The sequence below is a fragment of the Telopea speciosissima genome, chromosome 9 (assembly GCF_018873765.1).
Source record: "Telopea speciosissima isolate NSW1024214 ecotype Mountain lineage chromosome 9, Tspe_v1, whole genome shotgun sequence".
Classification (NCBI taxonomy): Eukaryota; Viridiplantae; Streptophyta; class Magnoliopsida; order Proteales; family Proteaceae; genus Telopea; species Telopea speciosissima.
In genome coordinates, this window is record NC_057924.1 from 52,435,343 (window position 1) to 52,459,698 (window position 24,356).

At 38.1% G+C, this 24,356-nt stretch overlaps 2 protein-coding genes across 3 annotated transcripts in view; both read left to right on the forward strand.

The window, feature by feature from the left end:
• The first annotated feature begins 1,391 nt into the window (after positions 1-1,391).
• Positions 1,392-13,659, forward strand: LOC122640300 (SART-1 family protein DOT2-like). 2 transcript variants are annotated; one of them, XM_043833454.1, is made up of 4 exons: positions 1,392-1,474; positions 1,857-2,892; positions 13,274-13,415; positions 13,518-13,659. In XM_043833454.1, the coding sequence occupies exons 2-4, from the start codon at positions 2,432-2,434 to the stop codon at positions 13,602-13,604; spliced, it is 690 nt and encodes a 229-aa protein (XP_043689389.1). In that variant the 5' UTR covers positions 1,392-1,474; positions 1,857-2,431; the 3' UTR covers positions 13,605-13,659. The 2 variants fall into 2 exon arrangements, with proteins under 2 accessions (XP_043689389.1, XP_043689390.1); XM_043833455.1 differs by lacking the exon at positions 1,392-1,474 and having other exon boundaries at positions 1,854-2,892.
• A 1,878-nt stretch (positions 13,660-15,537) lies between these two features.
• LOC122640299 overlaps positions 15,538-24,356 on the forward strand; it is a 32,890-nt gene continuing 24,071 nt past the window's right edge. The window contains exons 1-2 of the mRNA XM_043833453.1: positions 15,538-15,545; positions 22,355-22,361. The gene's annotated coding sequence lies outside the window, so the exon portion shown is untranslated. The remainder of the gene's footprint in view (positions 15,546-22,354; positions 22,362-24,356) is intronic.

The window sequence follows — 24,356 nt, forward strand, 5'->3', positions numbered from 1 at the left end:
TTTCTCACGATTTTAAAACTAAATTCAATTCTTCCGCCATTAATAACATCTTATCTTAAGCAAAATATATATATTATAAGATATAATTAAAATGTATATATTATAAAATGAAAAGAAGTTTTAAAGAAATAAAAGAAAAAATGGATTACTGCAATGTTTGTTTATATAAATAATTTTATTATTTTTTCGTTCAACAATCTATAAAACCCCACTTTCCAATGTATAAAATAATCCCATCTTATCTCTTCAAAAAAATATTTACAATATTATCCGTTATTACTTGAACAATCGATAAACCCCCCTCAATTAATTGTTATAATTTTTAGTTAAAGTCAATTCTTCCTCCATTAGTAACATCTTATCTTAAAAAAAATAAAATATTACAATATTATCTATGATAAACCCCCTCAATGTTGCATTAATTATTTTTTTATAAAAATTAAGGTACCATTCGTTTTACTACTTAGTTTTCTCACGATTTTAAAGCTAAATTCAATTCTTCCGCTATTAATAACATCTTATCTTAAAAAAAATACATATATTACAAGACATAATAAAAAATGTATATATTATAAAATGAAAAGAAGTTTTAAAAAAATAAAAGAAAAAATTGATTATTGTAATATTTGTTTATATAAATAATTTTATTATTTAAGTAAAACATCTAAGATGTTGGGTGTTTATTTTGGTGATTCATACATGGAAAAAAACAAACACGCATTTGCACGTGCAACTTTACTAGTAATATATTATATTGCTTTATTTAATGATCTTATTATCCGATTAGTTGATCGTATTTGATTGTGCCAATTTTTAGCTATGATTGATGGAGATAGGTCAATTCTACCGATGCAGACTTGGATTTGACATTCTTAATTTTGACCATCAGATAGCCATGTCAAATTTTAAACCCAAATTAAAATACCCTACCTAAAACAGCATTGAAATGGTGTCTTTTTGGCACAATATGTAATCGAGGAGAGCCAATCCCTTGACCTCCTAAGGGCATGCACTCAATTGGCAAGCCAGTAACCAACTGAGCTAGCGATTGCTTGCTAGTTTCGCTCGATAAGAAGCTTAGATTGATTCAGAAACCAAAAAGTTAACGATATTCTGATCAAACGGTTACAAATGTCCTATTTGTATTATTTTTAAATGGGCCCATCCTGTATACCCTGTTCCTTTGAGAAATTGACACGTGGAAGCCTCTAAAACCTATGCGAATTAAGAAAAAAGAGATTCTACAACCCACCGCAAAAACAAGAAAAAACAAAAAACAGGGAAAATAGTTTCCAGACTAGTGTACTCGACTCGTTCCCAAATCCTATCAATAGATCTTTGGTGGGTTTCCATTTTGGTTCTCCTGTGTTCTCGCTTCAGATTAAGGCGAAGAACAACCAGAAGCAGCTGGTAAAGGAGAAACAATTCCAGGGTTTTCATCGTTTCATCATTAGTTATCCACGGCGAGTTCGAGGTGAGTCTTGAATCTCTTCCCTCTTCTCTTGTTATTATGAGCAATTGTTTTTATGGGTGTAATTCTTATTCTCCCTTCCTTCCTCCGTTATTTGTTCTCTTGTTTAAATTTGTGTTACTCTTTCCCTTCTTTAAGGCATATATTTCCTGTAATGTGGGTTTGTTGTTTGTTTTCATAGCTTTTGTCACTGTTTGCAGAAGATTTTAGGGTGGGGTTTTGGGAATTTTGGTGGCTTTCATCTCAGTGTTGTTTGGCGAGTTTATTTCAGTGCTATGCTATTTTTACTTTATGATATTTGTGTGCATGAAAATCCTGTTTTCCTGCAAATGTACGATCACTGAGTTGCTGAAACTTAGATTTGTTATTTTTAATTGGATTCCAGGTGAGCCAATTCGATTATTGAAGGTGCAATGATACGTTTCCATCTCATTTATCTCTATTGGTCAAATACAGATAGACAGTAATGTGGAAAGGCGTGTTGTAATTTTTCTTGAAGTTGAACTTGGTTGTGTGTACAATGGAGATGGACTGGACTGAATCGAGGCTGGAGCAGTATGATGACAGTAGGGATCAAAAGGGCTCTGCTAGAGGGGACTACAAAAATGATGAACTGATTGACGGTTTTGAAGGAGATGATGGGGAGAAACCAAGGGAATCAAGCAAGCACCGGAGCAAGGACAAGAAGAAGAGTCAGAAAGAAGAAAAGGATCATGGAAGTAGAGATCGAGAACGTTCGAAGACCAGTGATGTTTCAAAGGAGAGGGGTAAATAGGCTAAAGATTCAGAAAAAGACCAGGTTTCAAGTAGAGAGAGGAGAAAGGAAGATAGAGAGGACCGTGAGAAGGATAGGCACAAGAATAAGGTGAAGGAGAAAGATATAACATTGATAAGTACAAAGTCAAGGACCGTGAAAAGGATAAAAATAGGAAAGATAAAGACCATGAGAGGGAGAGGGAGATGGAGACAGAACATGATCGAGGTAGAGAGAAGGAGAAGGGAAAGGAGAAGGACAAGGACAGGGACAGGGAAAGAGATAAGGAACGGGATAGGGCAAAGGATAGGGATAGAGACAAGGAAAGAGATAAACATAAAGACCGAGAGAGGGAAAGGGAAAAGGAAAAAGAACGTGATAAACATGATAGAGATAAGGTAAAAGACAAGAATAGGGAGAAGGATCAAAACAAAGACAGGTCTAAAGATAAAGGAGACAAAATGAACGAAAAAATTCGTGATGAAGGTCAAAGTAGGGTTAAAGATGGTGTAAAAGATGAGAAATTTAAAATAAATGGTGTGAATAGGGATGTTATTATGCAAGGGAAGGAAATTGAGCATGAAGATATCAGTGGCATGGTGCATAAACAAAAGACCGAGGGGGCTTCAGGCCCATCGACATCAGAGCTTGAGGAGCAGATACTGAAGTAAGTTAGCTTCCGTAAATATCTCTAGATGCTGCATCAATAGTTTCTTTTGACTGGTTTTTATTGCTTTCCTTATACTGCTATGCTGACACTGCTATTTATCACATCAGTGTTCTTCCCTCTCAATGGTTACTGCTATTCTGTTTCCCACATGCTCTTCTTGTTTGTGCAGGACTTTGTCACTCTTTTTCTTTTGTACAATATGTATTGATTTAATTTGTAGCTGCTTTACGGGTTGGTAAATTTAAGTTGGTACTACATCCCCCCACTCTGTGACAGCTAAACACTAGAATTTATAAATTTTATTGTAGAACAGAAATCAGGGATATCATTACCTTTACTAGGGATTCTCCCTACTCAAATCTTTGTCTGGAATAACCCCTCCAAGCAAGAAATCAATGGTGTTTAGGGAACATGCCTTTGAACTTGCTGTATAATACTGACACCCATTTAGAATCTTAAAGCAATTAATTACATGCTTATTAGTGGTGTTCGAGAAACGCTAATCATGACATTAAGAGCTTAAATTACGAACTTTGTTGAGCTCGTTTGGCAGATCTTGTATCTATTAGATCGGGTCCCAATCCCCACTAATTCGGACATATAGAATATAGGGAGAGGATTATCTGAGAAAGCAGGGTATTCTACACCCTCTCACACTAATTTTTTAATCATTATTTCTTTCTCTTTAAAAATATTAATAAAATAATTCATGTGAGGCGGCGTAGTGTGCGCCTTAGGCTCAAAGAGCCTTTTCTCTAGAATATAATAATGGCCTGATTATTACCCTAGAAAAATGCTCTACTAGAAGTCTTTCAAATTAGAAACATTACGATGTAGCCCAGCCTATTGTGTTTATTGCTCCCAAACCAAGGTTCAAAAACTCGTCTCGACTCGGTGTCTCAACCAGGTCGACACAACCGAGATCGTGGCGAGACATTGCATTTTTTTTCTTGTTTTGGTGGGCAAATGGCCATAGTTGGCTCCAAAACTTTAAGGGAAGCTTGTTTTAGGTTTAATAAACATATTTAAATCTTCAAATTGTAAAAAAAAAAGCACTCAATTTGGATGGATTTGCACCCTTGGCTAGCAGTAAACGTCGAACCCGTATGTAATGTTTTCTATTCTACACATTGTTTGGGTGCTATGAGACATAATTGGCAATTAAAACAAGTAAATTATGCAATAATTGATGAAGACAATAATATTGAATAATTATTTAAGAAATAGTTAAAGACTTAAAGTAAAAACTACAAACTACAAAGTACAATGAACAATACATAGACATCTAAGCACAATGAACAATACGTAATGTCATAGACACCCTAGTCTTCCATGTCCCAACAATACAATACTGTGGCTCTGTGATTGTTTACTGATATGAAGTATGACGTGCTGGATCGAGTCCACTCATTGTCTAATGGAGCCGACATGCATTGTCCTCCGTCTGCATAACATATGAATGCCACGCCTTAGTGTTCGAGAAGAAACGAAAATAGTTTCTTCTTGAGCAGGTCGAGATATTTGAGATTTTCGAGATTTCGCTGAGATTTTTGAGGTCATTGAAATTTCGGTAAACTAAACCGAAACTATGTAAGTTTGAGAATTCGTATGAGATCTTGTCTCGAGTCTTAATTGAGAACGGATTCACTGTGAGTGCCTCCGTTTGAGAATCTGTTCGAACTTCTTTATGCTGTACCATATGGCAACCCTTAGGGACTCTTTATGGGACCCATCTACATCCTCTAACATTGTGTTCATGCATCCCTAGGCTATTTAACTAATACGGGGGAACGTGTACCAAGGCGATCATTAACGAATACATCAAACTTTACGGGAACTATTGGTGAGTAGGTTTGGGTGACTGTTTAGGTTTGCTTGTTATTAATTATACATTTAACATGCTACTTGCATCATTACTAAGCATGATTGTATATTTGCATTTTATATCTTACTTGATTGATGTGATGTTGATATGAATTGTATTTCACCTTTGTATCGGGTTATGATGCCGGGGAGTATCGGCATCAAAACCCAAAGAATATGTAAACTTTATTTGCATGCCATGATGATCTATATGCGTTGTGTCGTGCTGGTACTCAGGTGCTAGATGGTATGGGATGTTGATGTACCCAGAATACCTCTCGAGACGATAGGTTTTCATGTAGTATAATTGCGGTTAGGTTTTCGTTCCCTATGCTACGACCCTTATCAACAGGGGTTTAGGTGTTGGGTGATCAGGGCTCCCTGTTGCCTGTGGGGGAGAGAGGCCAGGTCAGGGATGATCATTGGTCATCGGAGTCTACCTCTGGGTGGTATTGGGGCTATGGCCGGCGCGGGCCCCCTAGTAACAATTGAGGTTTCATTGTGGCGATAACATAAGTAACCCACGGTGTCTCCCGAGTTTTTATGGTAGCATAAACCATTGATTTAGAACTGTTTATCAGGTGAAAAATTTACTAACATTTACATGCATCATGGACTATATGTGAATTGCTTGTATCTGCATTCCTCATCCCTTCATTGGCTTAGTGGAGCTAACCCCCTTTATGTACACTCTTTTAGATGTTGTTGCAGGTGATGGATTTTTTGCTGGCCTCGAGGTTTAATCCTCGGGATATGATGATATTAGTGCCGAGGATTCAGAAGCTTTGATTGAGGAGCACGACGATGGATGTCCTTGCGACGATTGTGCCTACGGGGCATATTGATGTCTGGGACTTGTTCCCTTTTTGATTCTTTTGGGGCTTTGAGCCCTTGTATAAACATTTCATTGTTATGCTTATATTTTGAGTAGTTATATGATGGTCAGTTGGGATAACTGTTAAACTTATTGAAATATCATTTAGTCGATTGAACATACTGTAAATACTGTAGACGTTTCCACTTATATTTTGATCATCATGGAATGTAATATTTCCTTTTTCCACACTTTGATATTATTGTGTTTTAATATTGGTTTATGACTGTGGATTGGGACTGCATCTGTGATCCTGGTGGCTTATTGGGATGACGTGTGTCGTCCTAGTCACACCCTTTAATTATATTATAATCCTTATTGGGATAGGGGCGTGACACTACAAGTATCATTTTGACTCCCTAAACAAGTTGTTGTAACCTAACCCCTCTCCCTCTCAGTAAACCATGAGAGCAATGTCATAATCTGTTGTAATATGGGTTCAGGGGTAGTATCGTCCTTGTACCTATAGTGTCTAGGTTCATTATGCACATGTTAAATGTGCTAGTTGAGTGTTAAGTAAGTTTTCCATATTTGTAATATTCTAAGATTATAAATAAAGGCATGGCCACTGTCTCATTGACAAGCCAGTATTCACGGAATTCTACATGGCATCAGAGCCAAAAATATTCCGGGGATATGGGAATTGATTTTTTTTCTTTTTTCTTTCTCTCTCTTCTCCATCGTGATTCTACCCTAAGGCAACCACCACTGCAGCCCCTCCACCACCTACCGCAGCCTCTGCCAGGCCTATCTAGCCCCTCCACCACCTCCGCCAGCTTCCACCAGCCACTCCACCACCCTTCCGCCACTTTACCCAGTCCGCAGGCCTCTCGCCCTTTTTTTTTTTTTCTGTCGCGAGGGGCTTTTCTCTTCCTTGTAGTTCCTTTTTACCCACCCTTGGTGGTGAGTTGACTCCTACCGAGGGTTTTTTATCTTCCCTCCTTATGTGCTGAATCTTTTGGGGGCTTTATTTCATAATTTTCTTTTAACCAGCCACTATGCCTAACAATTCGGAGTTCACCTTTGCTTCCTCTGGTTCCGATGGTTCGTCGCAATGTGACTTTGTTCCATTTCCGGTGAACACCATCAAGTTAAAGGGCAGCAATTATCTTATGTGGTCTCGTTCCTGTTTGTTTGCTATTGGTTCCCGTGGACTATCTGGCTACATAACGGGTACTACGGTCAGGCCTACTAAGGTTGGTTCTGTGCAAGATTGCTGGATGAATTTTAATTTCTTGGTCATGTCGTATCTGGTAAATTCCATGGACCAAGATATTGTTGGGTGTTATCTTTTCTTGATTTGGCTGCGAAGATATGGAAGACAACCAAGGATACTTATTCTCAGGTTGGGAATGTTGCCCAATGCTATGAACTCCATAAAAAAATCCACTCTACCAAACAGATGGAGTTGACCCATTCTCATTACAATACCATGTGTACGATGTGGCAGTAGTTAGATTTTTTGGGCACCTTCCCTGCAACCACTGATGTTGATGCTACGGCCTACCGTAAGTGGGAGGATGGTTTACGTGTCTTTGATTTTTTGGCTGGCCTGAATATTGAGTTTGATCATGTCCGGGCCAATATTTTGAATCGGGATCCTCTCCCAACTCTTGAACAGGCCTATGCCATTTTTTCGGCTGAGGATAGTCGACGTACAGCCATGGTTCATCCTGTTACTCAGGAGCGCTCGGCTCTTATTTTTGGTTCACAATCTTCCCGCAGGGGCTCTTCCCGTTCTGCTAGTACTGATCGGCCATTTAGTGATCGCCCTCCTATCAAATGTGATCACAGTGGGAAAGAATGGCATACGAAGGACCAATGTTGGAAGTTTTATGGTTGCCCTGCCGATACTCGCGGGCAAGAGAGGGGTGGTTCCAATCGGCCCAATAGCACCCGTGCTCATCAGGCAACTACTGAGGATCAGCCTGATCTTTCCCAAGTTATAGCGGATTTGCAAAATTTACGGGATATGGTGAATCGCTTGGACATATCTTCTTCGGGATCTGTATCTCTTTCCATGGCAGCCTCGGCTCTATCTCTGTCTACCAATCCCAATACATCTTCTTCCACAGGTATTTCATTTGGTGGGAACTCCATCTCGGTCATGCCCGATTCTTGGAATTGACTCAGGGGCAACCGATCATATGACCGGTTCTTCCTCTTTTTATTCCACATATTTTCCTCTATCTGGTTATAGTAAGGTTCGTGTTGCGGATGGGTCTCTTTCTCCTATCTCGGGAAAGGGATCTGTCCAGTGCTCTTCCTCTCTTAGCCTTTCATCTGTGTTACATGTTCCGAAGTTCACTATTAAATACTAATTTGCTTTTCATTAGTACCATAACTAAGGATTTAAACTGCAAAGTAACATTTTTTCCCACTCATTGTTTATTTCAGGGCTTGGCAACGGATAGTACGATTGCATGTGGTAAGGTGGTTGGTGGTCTGTACGTGCTTGACAGTTCCCAGGCAGCTTTGACATCTCAGCCTGCATCTTCTGATTTTGATTATGCACTTTTTGAATTGAATAATTGGCATCATCGTTTGGGCCATCCTCCGATTGGTGTTTTGTCGGATTTATTTCCTAGTTTAGTAAAAAGGTGTAATAAAAATAATTTTTCTTGTGATGCTTGCACTTTGGCGAAGCAAACTAGAAGCATTTTTCCAATTTTTTATAATAGAAGATTGCATCCTTTTGGTTTGATACATTTTGATGTGTGGGGCCCTGCCCGTTGTGTCTCTACCTTTGGGTTTAGATGGTTTGTTACTTTCATTGATTGTTTTAGCCGGACGACTTGGGTGTATTTGATGCATAGTAAAAGTGACGTCTTTACTTGTTTCACTTTGTTTCATAAAATGGTCGAGACATAATTCGATGCCAAGGTCAAAATTCTCAGGTCGGATAATGGGAAGGAGTATATGGATGGTGCCTTCCGTTCATATTTGGACAGCTATGGGATCATTCATCAAACCTCTTGTGTTAACACTCCTGCTCAAAATGGACTGGCCGAACGCAAGAACCGACATCTTTTGGAGGTTGCTCGTTCTCTTATGTTCACCATGTCCGTTCCTCCTTGTTTCTGGGGTGATGCTGTCCTTACAGCTACATATCTTATCAACCGGCTTCCCTCTCGTGTTTTAGGTGGGCGCTGCCCCTTGGATGTGCTCTGTGGGAAATCCACTTTTGTTGTGGCTTCCAAGGTCTTTGGCTGTGTTGTGTTTGCCAGAAATCACCATGAACATGGCAAGTTTGATAGCAAGGGACTGCGGTGCATATTTCTCGGTTATTCCGCTACCCAGAAGGGGTATACATGCTATCATCCTCCTACCCGAAAGGTGTTTGTCACTATGGATGTGGTGTTCCAGGAGTCTGAGGCTTACTTTAAACAGTCGGTACCTCTGCAGGGGGAGATTATAAGTGGTGAAGAGGTCCCGCTGATTGCTCCTCTAGACATTGAGATACCAACTATAGAGGATGTTTCTGTTGAATTAGAAGATGGAGTTACAAGTCAAGAACAAGAAGTGGGACAGCAACAACAGAATAATATGCAGATTTATACTCGAGGAATTGATTTTTTTGTGGACGGCCCTCGATACAAAGAGACCACCACCACTGATCCTACACAATCGGCATCTGTTCTTGCTGCAAGTCTTGCTCCTAGTCATATTTCTGGTAAGCCTCCTCTTGATCCCGGTCTTGATTTACCTATTGCTGTTCGAAAACCAAAGAGGAGTTGTACACTGAAACCTATTTCCAACTGTGTGTCATACAACTCACTGACTCCTGCTTTCCATACCTTTGTATCTTCTTTATCCTCTGTGTCTATTCCTAACAATTGATAGGAAGCAATAGCCGAACAGAAATGGAAGGATGCGATGAATGAAGAAATGCATGCTCTTGAGAAGAATCAGACCTGGGATTTGGTGAGTCCTCCACTAGGAAAGAGACCTATTGGTTGTAAATGGGTCTTTGTTGTGAAGCACAAGGCTGATGGCTCAGTGGAAAGGTACAAAGCGAGACTAGTTGCCAAAGGGTTTACTCAAACCCAAGGAATTGACTATCAAGAGACCTTTGCTCCTGTAGCAAAGATGAATACAGTTTGGGTTATTATTTCTTGTGCTGTGAATCAGGGATGGGAACTCCAACAACTTGATCTGAAGAATGCCTTCTTGCATGGAGACTTGGAAGAAGATGTTTACATGGAGATACCTCCTGGTTTTACTACTTCAAAAACTCAGGGAAAGGTATGTAAGTTGAAAAAGGCCCTATATGGTCTGAAGCAGTCACCAAGGGCTTGGTTTGGCCGATTCCATAAGGCTATGATTGCTTATGGATATAAGCAGAGCAATGCTGATCATACACTATTTGTTAAGAGGATGGGACAGCAAGTGACAATGTTAATTGTCTCTGTTGATGACATAGTAATCATAGGCAGTGATGCACAGGAAATCCAGAAGTTGAAGACTTATTTGGGCACCGAGTTTGAAGTCAAAGATTTGGGCAGATTAAGGTACTTCTTAGGGATTGAAGTTGCCTATTTTGCTAAGGGCATATCTCTCTCTCAAAGAAAATATACCTTGGATTTATTAAGTGAAACAAGGATGCTTGGGTGTAAACCAGTAGATACCCCTCTTGAGTCCAACATGTATTTGAAGAGTAAGGAAGGTGACCCAGTGGACAAGAGCAGTTATCAGAGGTTAGTTGGCCGATTGATTTACCTCTCACATACCCGGCCAGATATCATATTTGCTGTGAGTCTTATCAGTCAATACATGCATGATCCTCACTCTTCTTACTTGGAATGACATACATAATACTCTCTACCTCAAGTCATCTCCTGGAAAGGAGTCTTGTTTTCTCCATACAACCATCATCGGGTAGAAGTGTACATTGATGCAGATTGGGCTGGCAGTTCTGATGATAGGAAGTCCACATCTGGGTATTGCACATTTGTTGGAGGAAACCTAACTGCTTGAAGAAGCAAAAAGCAAGCTGTTGTGGCTCGGTCTTGTGCCGAAGCTGAGTTCCGAGCTATGACACAGGGTATTTGTGAACTGCTTTGGCTCAAGGGGCCTCTTCAAGATTTGGGGATGAAAGTTGATCTTCCAATGCGGCTCTATTGCGACAGCAAGCCAGCAATCAACATTGCTCACAACCCGATCCAACATGATCGTACCAAACATGTTGAGATTGACTGACACTTTATCAAAGAGAAATTAGAACAGGGAATAATTTGTATTCTGTTTATACAGTCTAACGAACAACTAGCTGATATCCTTACCAAAAGAATCAGTAATAAGTTATTTTTTCCAATAATTAGCAAGTTGGGCATGTTTGATATGTATGCTCCAACTTGAGGGGGGGGGAGTGTTGTAATATGGGTTTAGGGGTAGTATTGTCCTTGTACCTATAGTGTTTAGGTTCATTATGCACATGTTAAATGTGCTAGTTGAGTGTTAAGCAAGTTTTCCATATTTGTAATATACTAATATTCTAAGATTATAGATAAAGGCATGGCCATTGTCATTGACAAGCCAGTATTCACGGAATTCTACATAATCAAACCCACCTAACCTGCTTTTTCGTAGTACCTAGTTCGTCCGCTCTTTTTTGTTTATTTCTTAAATATCCCAACTTCTAATTGTATAATGGGCTAAAGTTTCCTAGCAAGAGTTCCTGGCAAACTGTTGCCAAGCACATCCCTTAGTTAGTAAGTTAGGGAACAGCAATTGAACGGGAACGGATACGTACGACAATTAAACGGATTAGGCGGCAATAATACTTTTAAAAAATCTGGCGTAATAAAACACATATGGCAATAATACGATGTGTTTAATACGGCCACTCTATAAGCAAAAATACGGGCATATATTCACTATGTAACATGCATCCACCACCAAAATAATAGCATATACACAATGATTTTATCAAAAAGAAACCTCACATCTAAGATAAACACAATATAGTATCCCCTATTACATCTCATAAGATTATCATTTAACATACCAAAAAAGATCCTCTTGCATGACCATAGCCAAAGCCTCATCATCAGAGGGAAGATCTTAGGTTGGCTGGAGCTAAAAAAAAATGAGATGACAAATTAAAAATATGAGAAGATCCAATGGTAAGAGTTTAATTAATTTGAAGAATAAGGATTTCTGAATCTGAAATCCAGAAAATAGAAAAAACTGCAATTAAATCTGATCAAACCAATGGAATGGACTGAAAATTGAATCGAACCTATGTTTCAGTAGCCAATCCAATCCCCCAAGTATTAGAACAATTAGAAGGTTGTATCGAAAACAATTTTGAAAACTTAAATTCTGAAATATAGAAAATTCAGAAATATGGAGATTTTTAAGTAGCTGCACAACCAAACCTCACAATAGACCCAAACTTGGGTCGAGTAAACCCTAAAAGATGGTGCTGATCTTATGAACAGAACAGCCCGTGGTAGCCAAAGTCTTAGGTTGAAAAACTTAAGCTAAAACCAGGGAGCCGCAAGTGTTCAATGAGGATATCAATGGAGTTTAAAAAAAACTCGTTCGGTCTGCAATTCTGCATTGAACTCATGAACCCAAATCTATGTAGATTATCAGAACATGTCTTCTGAGTAGTGAGCTTATAAATCAAAACCATGGTTCCCAGTGCATGGATCTTCAAGCTCAGGATTAGTTTTACCAACTTTGATAAATAAGATAACATATAGGTTGAGATTTGAGAAACGACTTACAACAGAGATGGACGGAGACCTGCAATCGCCGCTGCAACTGAACGGAGATGGAGAAGAAGAGGAGGAACAGAGCCATCGGCCTTGAAGATTGAGAAGAGAAGCAGAGCCGTCGCAGTTGAGAATTTAAGCCTTGTAGGACGATTCACTGGCGGCCGTTGAATGGAGATGGAGAAGATGATTGGGGATTGGGGGCAGCGACTGCTAGGGTTCAAAGAGAATGGGAAACGAGTTTTGCGTTTTTTCACTTTTGCATTTTTCCTTGTTTTAGACTTTTTTTTTTTTTTTATAACATTAGGTTTAAAAAGTATTAAATCTGTTTAATTCATATTTATTCACGTTTAATACTCAAGCACATAAAAAACGTGTTTTTAGTAAAAATATGGAAATATACATTATAATACGTTTTTTTGATTTAAACATTCGGATACACGTATAATACGTGAACTTACTAACTAAGGCACATCCTAATGCTAAGAGCATTCTTGGATTGGCATGGTTTGGGACATATTCCTAGAAAAGCTCAATTGTGCCAATATTCAAACAGCCCTAATATTTTGCTTAAGGATGACTTTCTGAAAGACATTTCTGCTTGGATCGATAAGACTCACTAAGACATTGTATTTTATGCAAGATCTGAAGTCAATGGGTTTTTATTTTATTTATGTGATGGGGTAAATCTTCAGTCTCACATACATATATCCTAAGGATTAGGTTGCATGTTGTGAAATTTTATTATTATTTTTTTTTGAATTTTACGATTTTTAATAGTTATTGTCTTTTGTACAGAATCTTTCATTCCCTGGCTGTTTGATGTGAGTTGTTGAGTTCATTATAGTCTGAAGAAGCATATTATGTATATCTTTTTTTTTTTCCCACACATTTGAGTTAATAAGATCTTCTGCAACAGAATGCAGGAAGAAAGATCAAAGAAAAAGTCTGAAGGTGCTTCAGAGGTTTTATCCTGGATTAATAAGAGCCGTAAGCTGGAGGAGAAAAGGAATACTGAAAAAGAGAAAGCATTGCATCTCTCCAAAGTTTTCGAAGAGCAGGTCAGTTTGTCCATATTTTTTGCTTCCTTCACTTATAGTGGCTTGCCTCTTTTCTCTTGGTAATCTTATGCTCAATGAAGTTTAATATTGAACCTTTCCCAGGACAATATCGATCAAGGGGAAAGCGACGATGAGGATGCAGTTCGGCACACTGCCAGTATTGTCCCTCACCTTTTTTTTTCCTTTTAGGCTGTTAAAATTTTTTCCCATATTCTTTTTGCGCTGTTATGTGCACCCTGTAGTCTGTGCTGATACAGTTCTACATACTGCCATTATTGCATCTTACTTTTCTTTCTTGTCTTCTATTCTTTTTTAGGCTGCTAAACTTTTTTTCTTTAATTCTTTTTGGGCTGTTATGTGCACCCTGTACTGATGCAGCACAGGGTGAGGGCATAGGGTTGTTGTCTGTGAGAAGGGATAGGCGTTGTTGGTATGTGTTTAAACTATAGAAGGTTTATGGTCAGGGAATGCATATATGGGTTCATGAATTTTGCAATCTTGTTGGGAAAGAAAGATAAATGGTGTGAAATAGAATTCAGGGAAGACAATTGGAAAGGGAGAATAATTATCTCCCTTGTAGGAGATCCACTGGCAAGAAAAATTGCTTTATCCAATTAATCGAGTTGTCTATTGCAGATTAGGGTGGCTACCCTCTAGATAGACTTCAGAAACTGTCCTATTGGTGATATACATTGGAACAAATAGAATCTCAATGATAAATTGAAATAGATAACTCTTGAAGATCAAGCTTCCTGGTTAATTACATTTAGAGACTAAATAATGCCGACCCATTTTAAACTTGAGCCTCATTTTATTAGTTGTTTGGGTTGGGGCTTAGTTTTTTGTGTTCTTCATTGTGATGAGCTAAAACATAAAGCTCAAAACTAGATTTAAAGGGACTGCTGAAATAATATTTAATTAATGAGTCCCATGTCTAGATTCTAACTCTACAAAATTATCTTTGCTGTCCAAGATTCTAAGGCTAGTAAGAGTTTTATTTTGACTTGTTTATTGATTTAGAGTAAGAGAGTGATAAGGAGTTCCTTAAGAGAAATTTAAGATTTTTAATTTTTAATAGTTTAAAAATATGTTACCACCCTCCTCCATACGATGGAATAGAATTGATTAGTTTTGTTTTGTTTAGTAATTGCCTTGCTGGCTTCTCTCTATCGGGTAAGAAATTTCTTCCCTGTTTTCTCTCTCTCGGCATCGATCCTACCTTTTAGAATTATATATTTATATTATTTTATTTCTCTCACCTCTAACAAACGCTAACCTTCAATCTTCTTTCTCCCCTTTTGAGTGAAGAAACCTTCCTGATTGTCATTTTCTGTTTTTCATTAATAGTCTATTGATTAGAAAGGAGAAAATAGGGTAACAATAACAACAGCAGCAGTCAAGAAGGACCACTACTCAACTGCTTAGACAAGTAGACAACTATGCCAATGGAAATGAGTGAAGAGACCTTCCTTATTGTTTCACTTTAAAAGAAGTACCAACCCCAGCAGAGTTAAGGGTTTTACACTAACTAAACAGCAGAATTGATGGTTGAAAATTGAGTCTTTTTTTCCACCTTTCTTGGCAAGCTTTAATTGCTATGAATTCAATTTCTTTTTTTCTTATACGCTGAAATATACGTAAGATTATTGACATAAGGAAGACCCATCAATTCTTTAAATCTCTGATCACAGTCATCACACGAGTGAGAATTAACAAGATCTTGCTCTAAATTACTGGGGAAACTTTAAAAATGTCTTCACAAATTTTCACGGGAATCTTGTTGACTAGACCACTTTTAAATGTCTACCATGTCTACCGATTCCTTAGACTTTTGTTATGTTTGATTTAACATATGGTTATTTAAAAAATTAATTACTGTATATGTGTAACATGGTTCAAATGGTGGCAGCGATTGTGTTATGGTAAGATTTTCTTCTTCTTTCACAAGTATTTCCAAGGGTATTGTAATTAAGATGACCTTATCATAATTTTTAATTTAAGAATAATTTTAACTGCACAAATAAATCAATTTAACAACACAAGTGTACAAGCACAGAGGATACAGCAACGTCTTTTCTTTGGGGGGGGGGGGGGTTGGGGAAGTGGGGGAAATAAATAAAACATTCATTGGTGAGAGTTGTATCCCTAAAGAGAGGAGCCTCACTACACTATACAACAAATAAGACAATGCTAAGCACAACCCATGTAGCGAAAGGGGGGAGGGAATATGTGGGGAGCTGGAGATCATTAATAATTTGATCCCATCTTCTCCGAAATTCTGTCAATGAAAATCTCTGGTCTCAATACAGGTTGAGAAGCCCCAAAACTCCAGCTACTTAATAAGCAGTTCCAAATGATAATCCAATCTCTGATTCTTCAGCTGGTAGCATGTTCCAAACAATTCAACATTTGGGACTAGAAGCCCTAGTCTTCTTGCTTCAAACTAATGAATTAAGAAACCAAATCCCTTTAGTATCCCAGTTGACTCCAAGGGTGCGCCGATGCTTTGGCATTTGGAACCTTCTAAAGGTGAAGCATTGGCTAGTTGGCAACCCCTTCCCCTCCCCCCCTCCCTCAACCCCACACTCACACAGGCAAAAAAAATGCTAATGTTTATGTTAAATTAAGGTGTAGTACAGAAGTAACGACCATAACATGCAATGATATAAGATGCTAATCACAATCAAAAACATAGGACGTGATATTAGTGTACCTAAGTAATAAATGCCAAAAAGAAAGTGGAAAACAGCTACTATGTTCTAGTTAAAGTCTTAAGAAAAAAGTTAGAACCCCAAATAGTAAAGCACTAAATGTTGTTTTCTAGGTGCATCTAGTGACTTGAGTCTTTAAATGGTCCCACCTAAGAGGCCGATTTGCTGGTAGTGCTTGATTAATGCATGAATCACTTAGTAAATGCCCCAAAATGCCTAGGTTACAGTTTGATGACACTTCCCATTACTTGGACATAAAGCATTATCCCAGAACATGACCTCTAATGGTTATGATGTCAACTATAATACATGGTTAAAGTGTGTCGCTGGTAGTGCTTGATTAATGCATGAATCACTTGGTAAATGCCCCAAAATGCCTAGGTTACAGTTTGATGACACTTCCCATTACTTAGACATAAAGCATTATCCCGGAACATGACCTCTAATGGTTATGACGTCAGCTATAATACATGGTTTAAGTGTGTCCACCAATCTCTACTGCTTGGAAAATTTGTTCTGGGTAGCTAAGTAGCTCACCCATTGGTTTTTTTCCCCTTTCTCTTTTGTTAATCTGTTTCTCATTTTTGTTATACAACATGAATTTCCAGGCAAACCAGTGACCCTAGAAGTGGTTTTGCTACTGTTGAGAAGGACTTTTCTGGGGGATTAAAACCAATGCTGGGTGATAAGAAGGTTAGTTTGTGTGTTTATTTTGTTCTGCTATTGTGTATTAGAGATTGATTGATAGACTAATATAATTAATATGTCGAATGGCCAGTCAGCTGATACTGTCTAGGCAGTAATTTTTCGTTCATGAACTAATTTGCATATGTTTTTAACCTGAGGTAATAGCTTGATATTATGCTTCATGTCCATGTTAGTTGATGTGGATCAGCTATTTTGCATATGCTTTTGTCCTGAGGTAATAATTCCCTGTTGGATTTATTATGTTTCTGTAGAAAACCTAGGACCTATAACCAGTAACTCTAGAGAGAAGAAAAGAGAGAATAGAAGATAGAAGTTGTAAAAATTTGAATACTTGAATTAATTAATTGATAGGTAAGTCCCTCTATTATAAATAGAGGGGAAATTACAAAGAGACTAAACTAGGCGATGTGGGACTAAAACCCACATAGCCCACTTATACTTAATAACATAAGAAGAATAAAATTACCCCAAAAAGACAAAAATACCCCCACGGTATTCTGGATTACATATTCCAACACTTTCCCTCAAGATGGATTATACAAATAAGAGAAGAAGGAAAATCCAGCTTGAACTAAATAAAAAAAGAACTCCATAATGATGCTAACACTCTCCCTCAAGTTGGTACATACAAGGTACTAATGCCCAACTTGAATAAAATGGGAAAAACGAAGTTGCAGCAGAATCCAGCTTGACATATGAATGCAGCTCCCAAATAAACTTTCAAGAACTTGAAAATATAGATCTTTAAAACTCAGACAGGCATGATCAGCAAACCGGGACTGGAATGTCTTCCGAAAAAAGCAGCTTTCAACGATCTTCAATAGCTATCCAGTGATGAACCTCAGATTGTCATAGTGACAGAGAATCTGGAAGTGAAATAACTGGAGCAGCAAGCAGTGAACAAACTGAATCAGGCAGCGGAAAAAATTGTATCAAACCAACTGAAAGTCCTCAAATAGGTAACAACCAAATATCTTCAATACTCTTCAATACTTCAATCTTCCCCTTATGGCAAACTCAACCCAATAACGAAGGATACCCAATGGCAATGGTGGAAAAAACTGATCTTCTATGTTTTGCACCAATGTTCCTGCATGTTGTACGTTCTACAATGTTTGCAGGTGTATTGTACATAAGCCCCCCTCACGTGTAGTACATGTGGACATAACAGAGATAATGTAAAAGGTAGGGCAAAAACATAATATTCCAGAATTTTCTAAAAGTGCTATAGGTAATTAAAAAGGAAGGAATGGCAAAATTGTAATTTACCAGAAGTTTCCAAAGGTGTTATGGGCAAATACCAAAGGTATGGGATATGAAGGGAATGGTGTTGGTAAAAAGGATGGCATGACTGTAATTTGGTGGAAATCCACTTTTAAATACAATCCAAGCCAAAGGGCAAACTGGTAATAAACCAGAATTTTTAAGGGTTAATTGGGTAGTCAAATAGGGGAATGTATCAAAAAATAATGGCAGTTCCGTAAATAACCAGAATTTTGCAAGGGGAACTTGGTAAATAAGAAAGTAATGGGTCATGTAGGGAATTAGATTTATAGATGAGGGACATACTTGGAAGGAGCAAACTCTTAATGGCAAGATGTAAATAATCATAAGAAGGATGGGTACTAATAAAGGTAGAGTAGTAGGCTAGTAGCATTAAATACCTAATAAGTTAAAACTTAAAGGAAAAAGAAAAGGAAATGTGAGGAAGGGGGAGTCATAAGATGGGGGTAATATGGGAAAATTAAGTTAAAATAAAATAAAAGAAATCGTAGAGAAGGATGCTAACTTCTTCCTTACGACTCAATAGAACCAGCAAATCCAGAGGAAAAGGAAACCCGAGATTTGAAGAATAGCAGTGGTCTCCCATCTCCACCGTGAACCAAAGGCTGAAACTTGGGAATCGACCATACCAATATCTCTTCTGAAGGCTCTGGTAGTTCAATTCGATAACAAACAGGGAGATTTCTTCGCAACTCCAAATCAAAGTCGCATTCAGTAGAGAATAAAATCAAGTTCAGATTGCCGTATCTGGTTTCTCCAGCAGATCAACTCAACATATCGATGAACCAAGAACAAAGCAGCAACTTCATGGCCATTCAAAAGAACCAAGCTGCGATTTCCAGAAGACGAGACTTGATCGATCTTCAAAAAGAACCAATGTGCAGCAAAACTCCAATCTACAATCTCCCAGTTGCTGGACAGAACTGATTCAAAAAACTGGGCAGAATTGATGCAGCCATCGACCAATCCTTCGATCCAGTAAATACCAGAATTATAGTAGCGGCAGCCAGAGGTGGAAAAGAGGTGGATTCGAAGAATCAGCAGCGGCAAAAGCATCAACTTGAGGTAGCAATCAGCAAATCAAAGAGATAACACCAATCTTCGATTCAGCAGAACCATAGCCCTATCAGTAAAATCGTAGGAAATAATACCAAGTAACCTAGAATTCCAGCAGCAAATTTATATTCCTCAACTATCGACCGCAAATTTGATCGGAACTAGTGAATAAAATCAGTAATCTTCGACTCAGAAGTAAACTCGAGCAAAAGTTTACGATAACCATGGAAAATCCGAACATAGCAGCAGCAGAAAACGATAGCAGATTTGAAGCTCCAAAAACCCCAGTTCAATATGCCTGGTTCAATCGACAATATTCCCTAATAGCATGTCGATAGCAGTAGCAGCAAATGCAGACCAAGAATGATGGCATGCGGTGCTGAAACAACCAGAAGAAGAAACTAATACGAAACCGAAACAAAACCCTAGTTCTCCTTTTTTTATGAACTAGGGTTTCTCCATAAATCGGAGAACCTTGAAACAACTCTCAACGCGGCAATCTTGGAGAGAATCAGTCACTGGTTGCCTAGCTTTGATACCATGTAGAAAACCTAGGATCTGTAACCAGTAACTCTAGAGAGAAGAAAAGAGAGAAAAGAAGATGGAAGTTGTAAAAATTTGAATACTTGAATTAATTAATTGATAGGTAAGCCCCTCTATTTATAATAAAGGGAAAATTACACAGAGACTAAACTAGGCGATGTGGGACTAAAACCCACATAGCCCACTTGCACTTAATAACATAAGAAGAATAAAATTACCCCAAAAAGATCAGAATACCCCCATGGTATTCTGGATTACATATTCCAACAGTTTCTTCTTATACTATGACCTTTTGTGTGCCGTTATTTCCCTGAATGTGGAAAGAGTATAACAAGGCATAGAGAACTTGAAGAAAATGATATTCAAAAGTCTGTTATTCCATAACTTTAATATATATTTTTAAGTTACTTACAAAATTATTGATATATAGATACTTATATATTTATTTAATGAGTTATTAATTTTTTTTTCCCGCTTAGGCAAAGCCTAGTCATCAATTAGTCAACAATTTGCTTTGACAAGGAAAAACGACTTCCAGCATCAAGTAACCAGGAATCTGTTGCTGAATTTGTTAACCATACCCCAACCCTTATGGCTAAAAACTTGAGTTCTTTGTAATGTGTCCCTCTGTAGATTGCTTGCATGGCGCAAGATGCATAATATCTAATGTGTACTTGAAGGAAAGATGAGTTTAGGAATATTTGTGCTTTGGAGTCTGTAGAGAGCTTGATCTTTCAGTATGCAGAAGCTGACCTAAGTTGTCCGGTTGCGAGGGTGGTCGTTAGTCCTGTGATTCCTGTCTGATTGGATGAAGAAATGATGAAAAGTTTTTGAAAACCAAGGAAACAAAGTCATGTAGATAACTGAAAAATTATTATAATTTTTAAATTCTGCTGAGCCAAGTTGAGTAGATGTAGATTATCTTCTCCAACGCTAACCTCCCAATCTTTAACCAAAGGACGAAGAGGTGGGAGGATCTCAACAGTGGTGACTGCAGAGCAAATCCCTCAGTTTTCTGTCATGATAGTGGGTCATGAGTTTAAAACAGAAATGTCAGTAAAAGAGGGAACTGATGTGACCTCGTGCTGCTCTAATCTGCAATCAACCACAACTAACCAAAGATAAATCTTTTGGATTCATTTAGCAGTACTCTGTGTGTGTGCATGTGTGTGTAGCGTGGGAGGATCTCAATGACAGCAGCCATAGAGAAATCATGGGTAAGGATTCTTACTGGCAAACGAACCCCTTGATTTCTCGTTGTGATCTCTATCCATCCTGTTAAGTGCTTGTTTTTGCTTTTCTTTCAGCAGATATCTAAGGTTCTCTATGATCACCCAGTTTGGGAGCTTTATGTATTATGAGAAATTAGAAGCAGACCTCTTCATTTCTGCAGATTTCAGTGATCAGATCCTGTTGGTGATCACATCAGCATTTTTTTTTTGTTCTGATTCCAGTGGTCTTCACTCACTACCATCGAGTCTGATGATCTGCACCCAAAGCTGAGTTGAACTGGAACAAGTAAAGATAGGATTCTGCATTGGATTTTAAGATTTTCTACCCGTTTTGATTGGAAATCAGATGAAACCGTACTTTATGATGTTAATTAATTATTTAATTATATCCCCGGGCCATCCTGACAAATCAAAATGAGATCCATCAGAAATATTTCACTTTATCTCACTCTTTTTCACTTCTCCGCAAACCAGATGGACCCGTAGTGGCCTTTTATGATTCCTAGGCCCTTGATGGCTTGGTCAGTGTTCTGGATGTAATTTCTTCTTGAGAGGGTTGACTGCACCAAAGCGTATACTCAAAAGCATCTATTTTGGATGTTATGGTAAAACGGGTTTTTAAAAAAAAACAAAAAACAAAATGGAGGGATGGTAGATAGAATTTGATTGATTTGGTAATAGTCATGAAACCAGCTGCAGATCTGATGTTTTATTTTCCAAATTAGCGATATTATTCACAATAGAACATGTTAGTTCTAGGAATTTTTTTCCCCCTTTTTTTTTAATACATTTCAAAAACAAAAACAATACTTATTAGATTAAAAAGTCCAAGGCAATGTTTCTTCCAAATAGATGACTATTGTTGCTGGTGTTGGTTGCTGATTTATGGACATTTGTTGACTGGTCTGAAAAATATTTATAATGGCAAAGTAATTCCTTGATTTTCGTTCAGTTTGAACTGTGAAATGAAGCAGTCATTCACAATGACTGGATGGATGTTTCTGGTGATGGGATGCATTCCTTCTGTCCAGACAGGTACAGGTTTCATTATTTTCGATTAGGCAGAAGTGCTTCTGTTCTAGTAAGGAATGAGTTAACAAAGTAAAGCTTCTAGACATATTCCTTGGCTGGAGTGAAATACAGAGATATGAAGATCCATTCAACAACATGCAGTAGGAAGTGGGGGATAATGGACGAGTAATACCTATTTATCGGAAAAAATGGATTAATTATATCCATTGACAATTTAGAACTCCAATATGTTAAACTAAGTCGACAAGGAGGTCAAGCCTTCAATGTACTTAACTATAGTGTTTTTTCCTTGTTTTGGAAGAGAGAGAGAGAAGGGGGGGGGGGAGGGTTAGTGGGTTTGTGGCTAGTAGATGAAGACAGATTGTGAAACCAGGTCTAGGGTAAAAATCTCTATAGACTTTTGTCAGGTTGATTCAGGGTTGCCTATGTTTCTAAGCAGAGTATCATTGGTTCGACCCCCAGAATTGTGTTTCTTTGGCATATTTAGAATTGTTCTGGTTCGTTGTTAATGGAGCTCCTGGTTAATCAGTAAGAGCGTTTTTTATCTATTATATGGAGATCTAATGAATAGATGGGTTGGGTATGTGGGTACCTGAACCAATCATATAATATTCTTGATTCCTTTGTTGCTATTTGTATCTCGACTGATTTATTTATTTTTTAACCAGAATGGTTGAACCCGAGTGAAATTTCAGCAATCTCATTTTTCATGCATAAAAGCACAAGATTATTTCTGTCATGATTTCAGCTATGTCAGACAAAATCTAATTTTTGCTGATTTCAGGTTGAGCATTTCTTGGGGATCAAGCGCAAGGCAGAACCTGGTGATGGAGGTGCATCAAAGAAGCCAAAGAACTAAAGGTCTACCTTTCCCGTAAAGTGTGAAGGCATTTATGCTTGTAGTTTTGAATATTTGAGCTCACCAGAAAACGTTGTATCTACCTTCCAAGGTAAGAAGCAAATGATACGGTATTGGTATCTTCTAATCCCCAGAGGGCCAGAGGCTTCGCTAAAACTGAGGAGCTGCAAAATGTGATCTTGTCAAAGCTTTCCCGTAAAGTGTGAGGCATTTATGCTTGCAGTTTTGAATATTTGAGCGCACCAGAAAACGTTGTATCTACCTTCCAAGGTAAGAAGCAGATGATATGGTATTGATATTTTCTAATCCCCAGAGGCTTCGTTAAAATTGAGGAGCTGCAATGGTGATCTTGTCAAAGCTTCCCGAGTATCATCATTCTTGTCGATTTACTTTGTACAGATCCTAAGTTACTGTAGAATACATTTATCAAGAAATTGTATGATGGAACAACTTCCTGTTTTTGGAGTAAAAAGGTGGGGAAAAAGGAAAATCGAAGCAACAGTTCAAATTTGATCAACTGCTGGAAAACTTGTGATCATCTAGCACTGTATGCTTCTTGAGATCAGAGAGTAAAAAATTTTGCATGGAGTGGAAAGTTGTAGGTTTTAGGCTGTGGGGAATGGAGGATTCTCCTCTTTTATTTTTCCTCTATTAATGTAATGTCTAGCACATTGGCTGATCATATTTTGAAGCTGTGGCCTTTTCTTTTGGGGTTTGTTTTTAAATGTTTTTATTTATAGGGAAATGGTTCTCTGAGTAAGCGGGTACAGACAGGTGCATCAATTAAGTGCAACAAAATGGCATGGTACATTGGAGGGTAGCAAGGTCATTTAATGTGAGGAGAGATAGATACAAATGTACTGACATACCCTACCAAGCGCCAGTGCCCAGTGGCTCTAAGAATTTATTCATTTTTTTAAAAATTGTTTTTCTGGATAATCAGTCTTCCTCCTCAAATATGCATATTGAGAAATGAGTTTTGTAATAGTTGCAGACTTGTAGTTTAGATTTTTGGTTTTTTTGTGGAATTGGAGAGCTTTAATAGGGAGGGGAAGGGGGGGGGGGGGGAGATAGGCCCAAGGTGGTTTGAACCCATGACCTCTTGTGTGAGGAGTTGGTCTTTTGCCAACTGAGATGACCCCTATGGGTACTTGTAGTTTAATTTTAGTTAAATTTGAGACCGGAATTCAATTGAATGGTTCAAATTGTGTTACAAATTTTTTTCCTTGTATTTTAATGGTTAAGATTTGTTGAGGATTTTTTGGTTTTTTTAAAAAAAAAATTATTTTACTAATGCAGAGTCAGATTAGGTACCCTTGGCAGACCCTCTAAGCTGCCACTTCAATTCAATTCACTAACACCGTGTGTGGTTGCGTAAATCCCTAGCTGTTGAATCAGCAGAATCAAGATTCTCAATTTCGTGTAGTGTTTGGTTGATTTATGAGATGACCTCTGGAGGTGCACAAAAATCCGGAGATCCACTATTTACACTAAAAATCGCAAATCTTCAGATTTC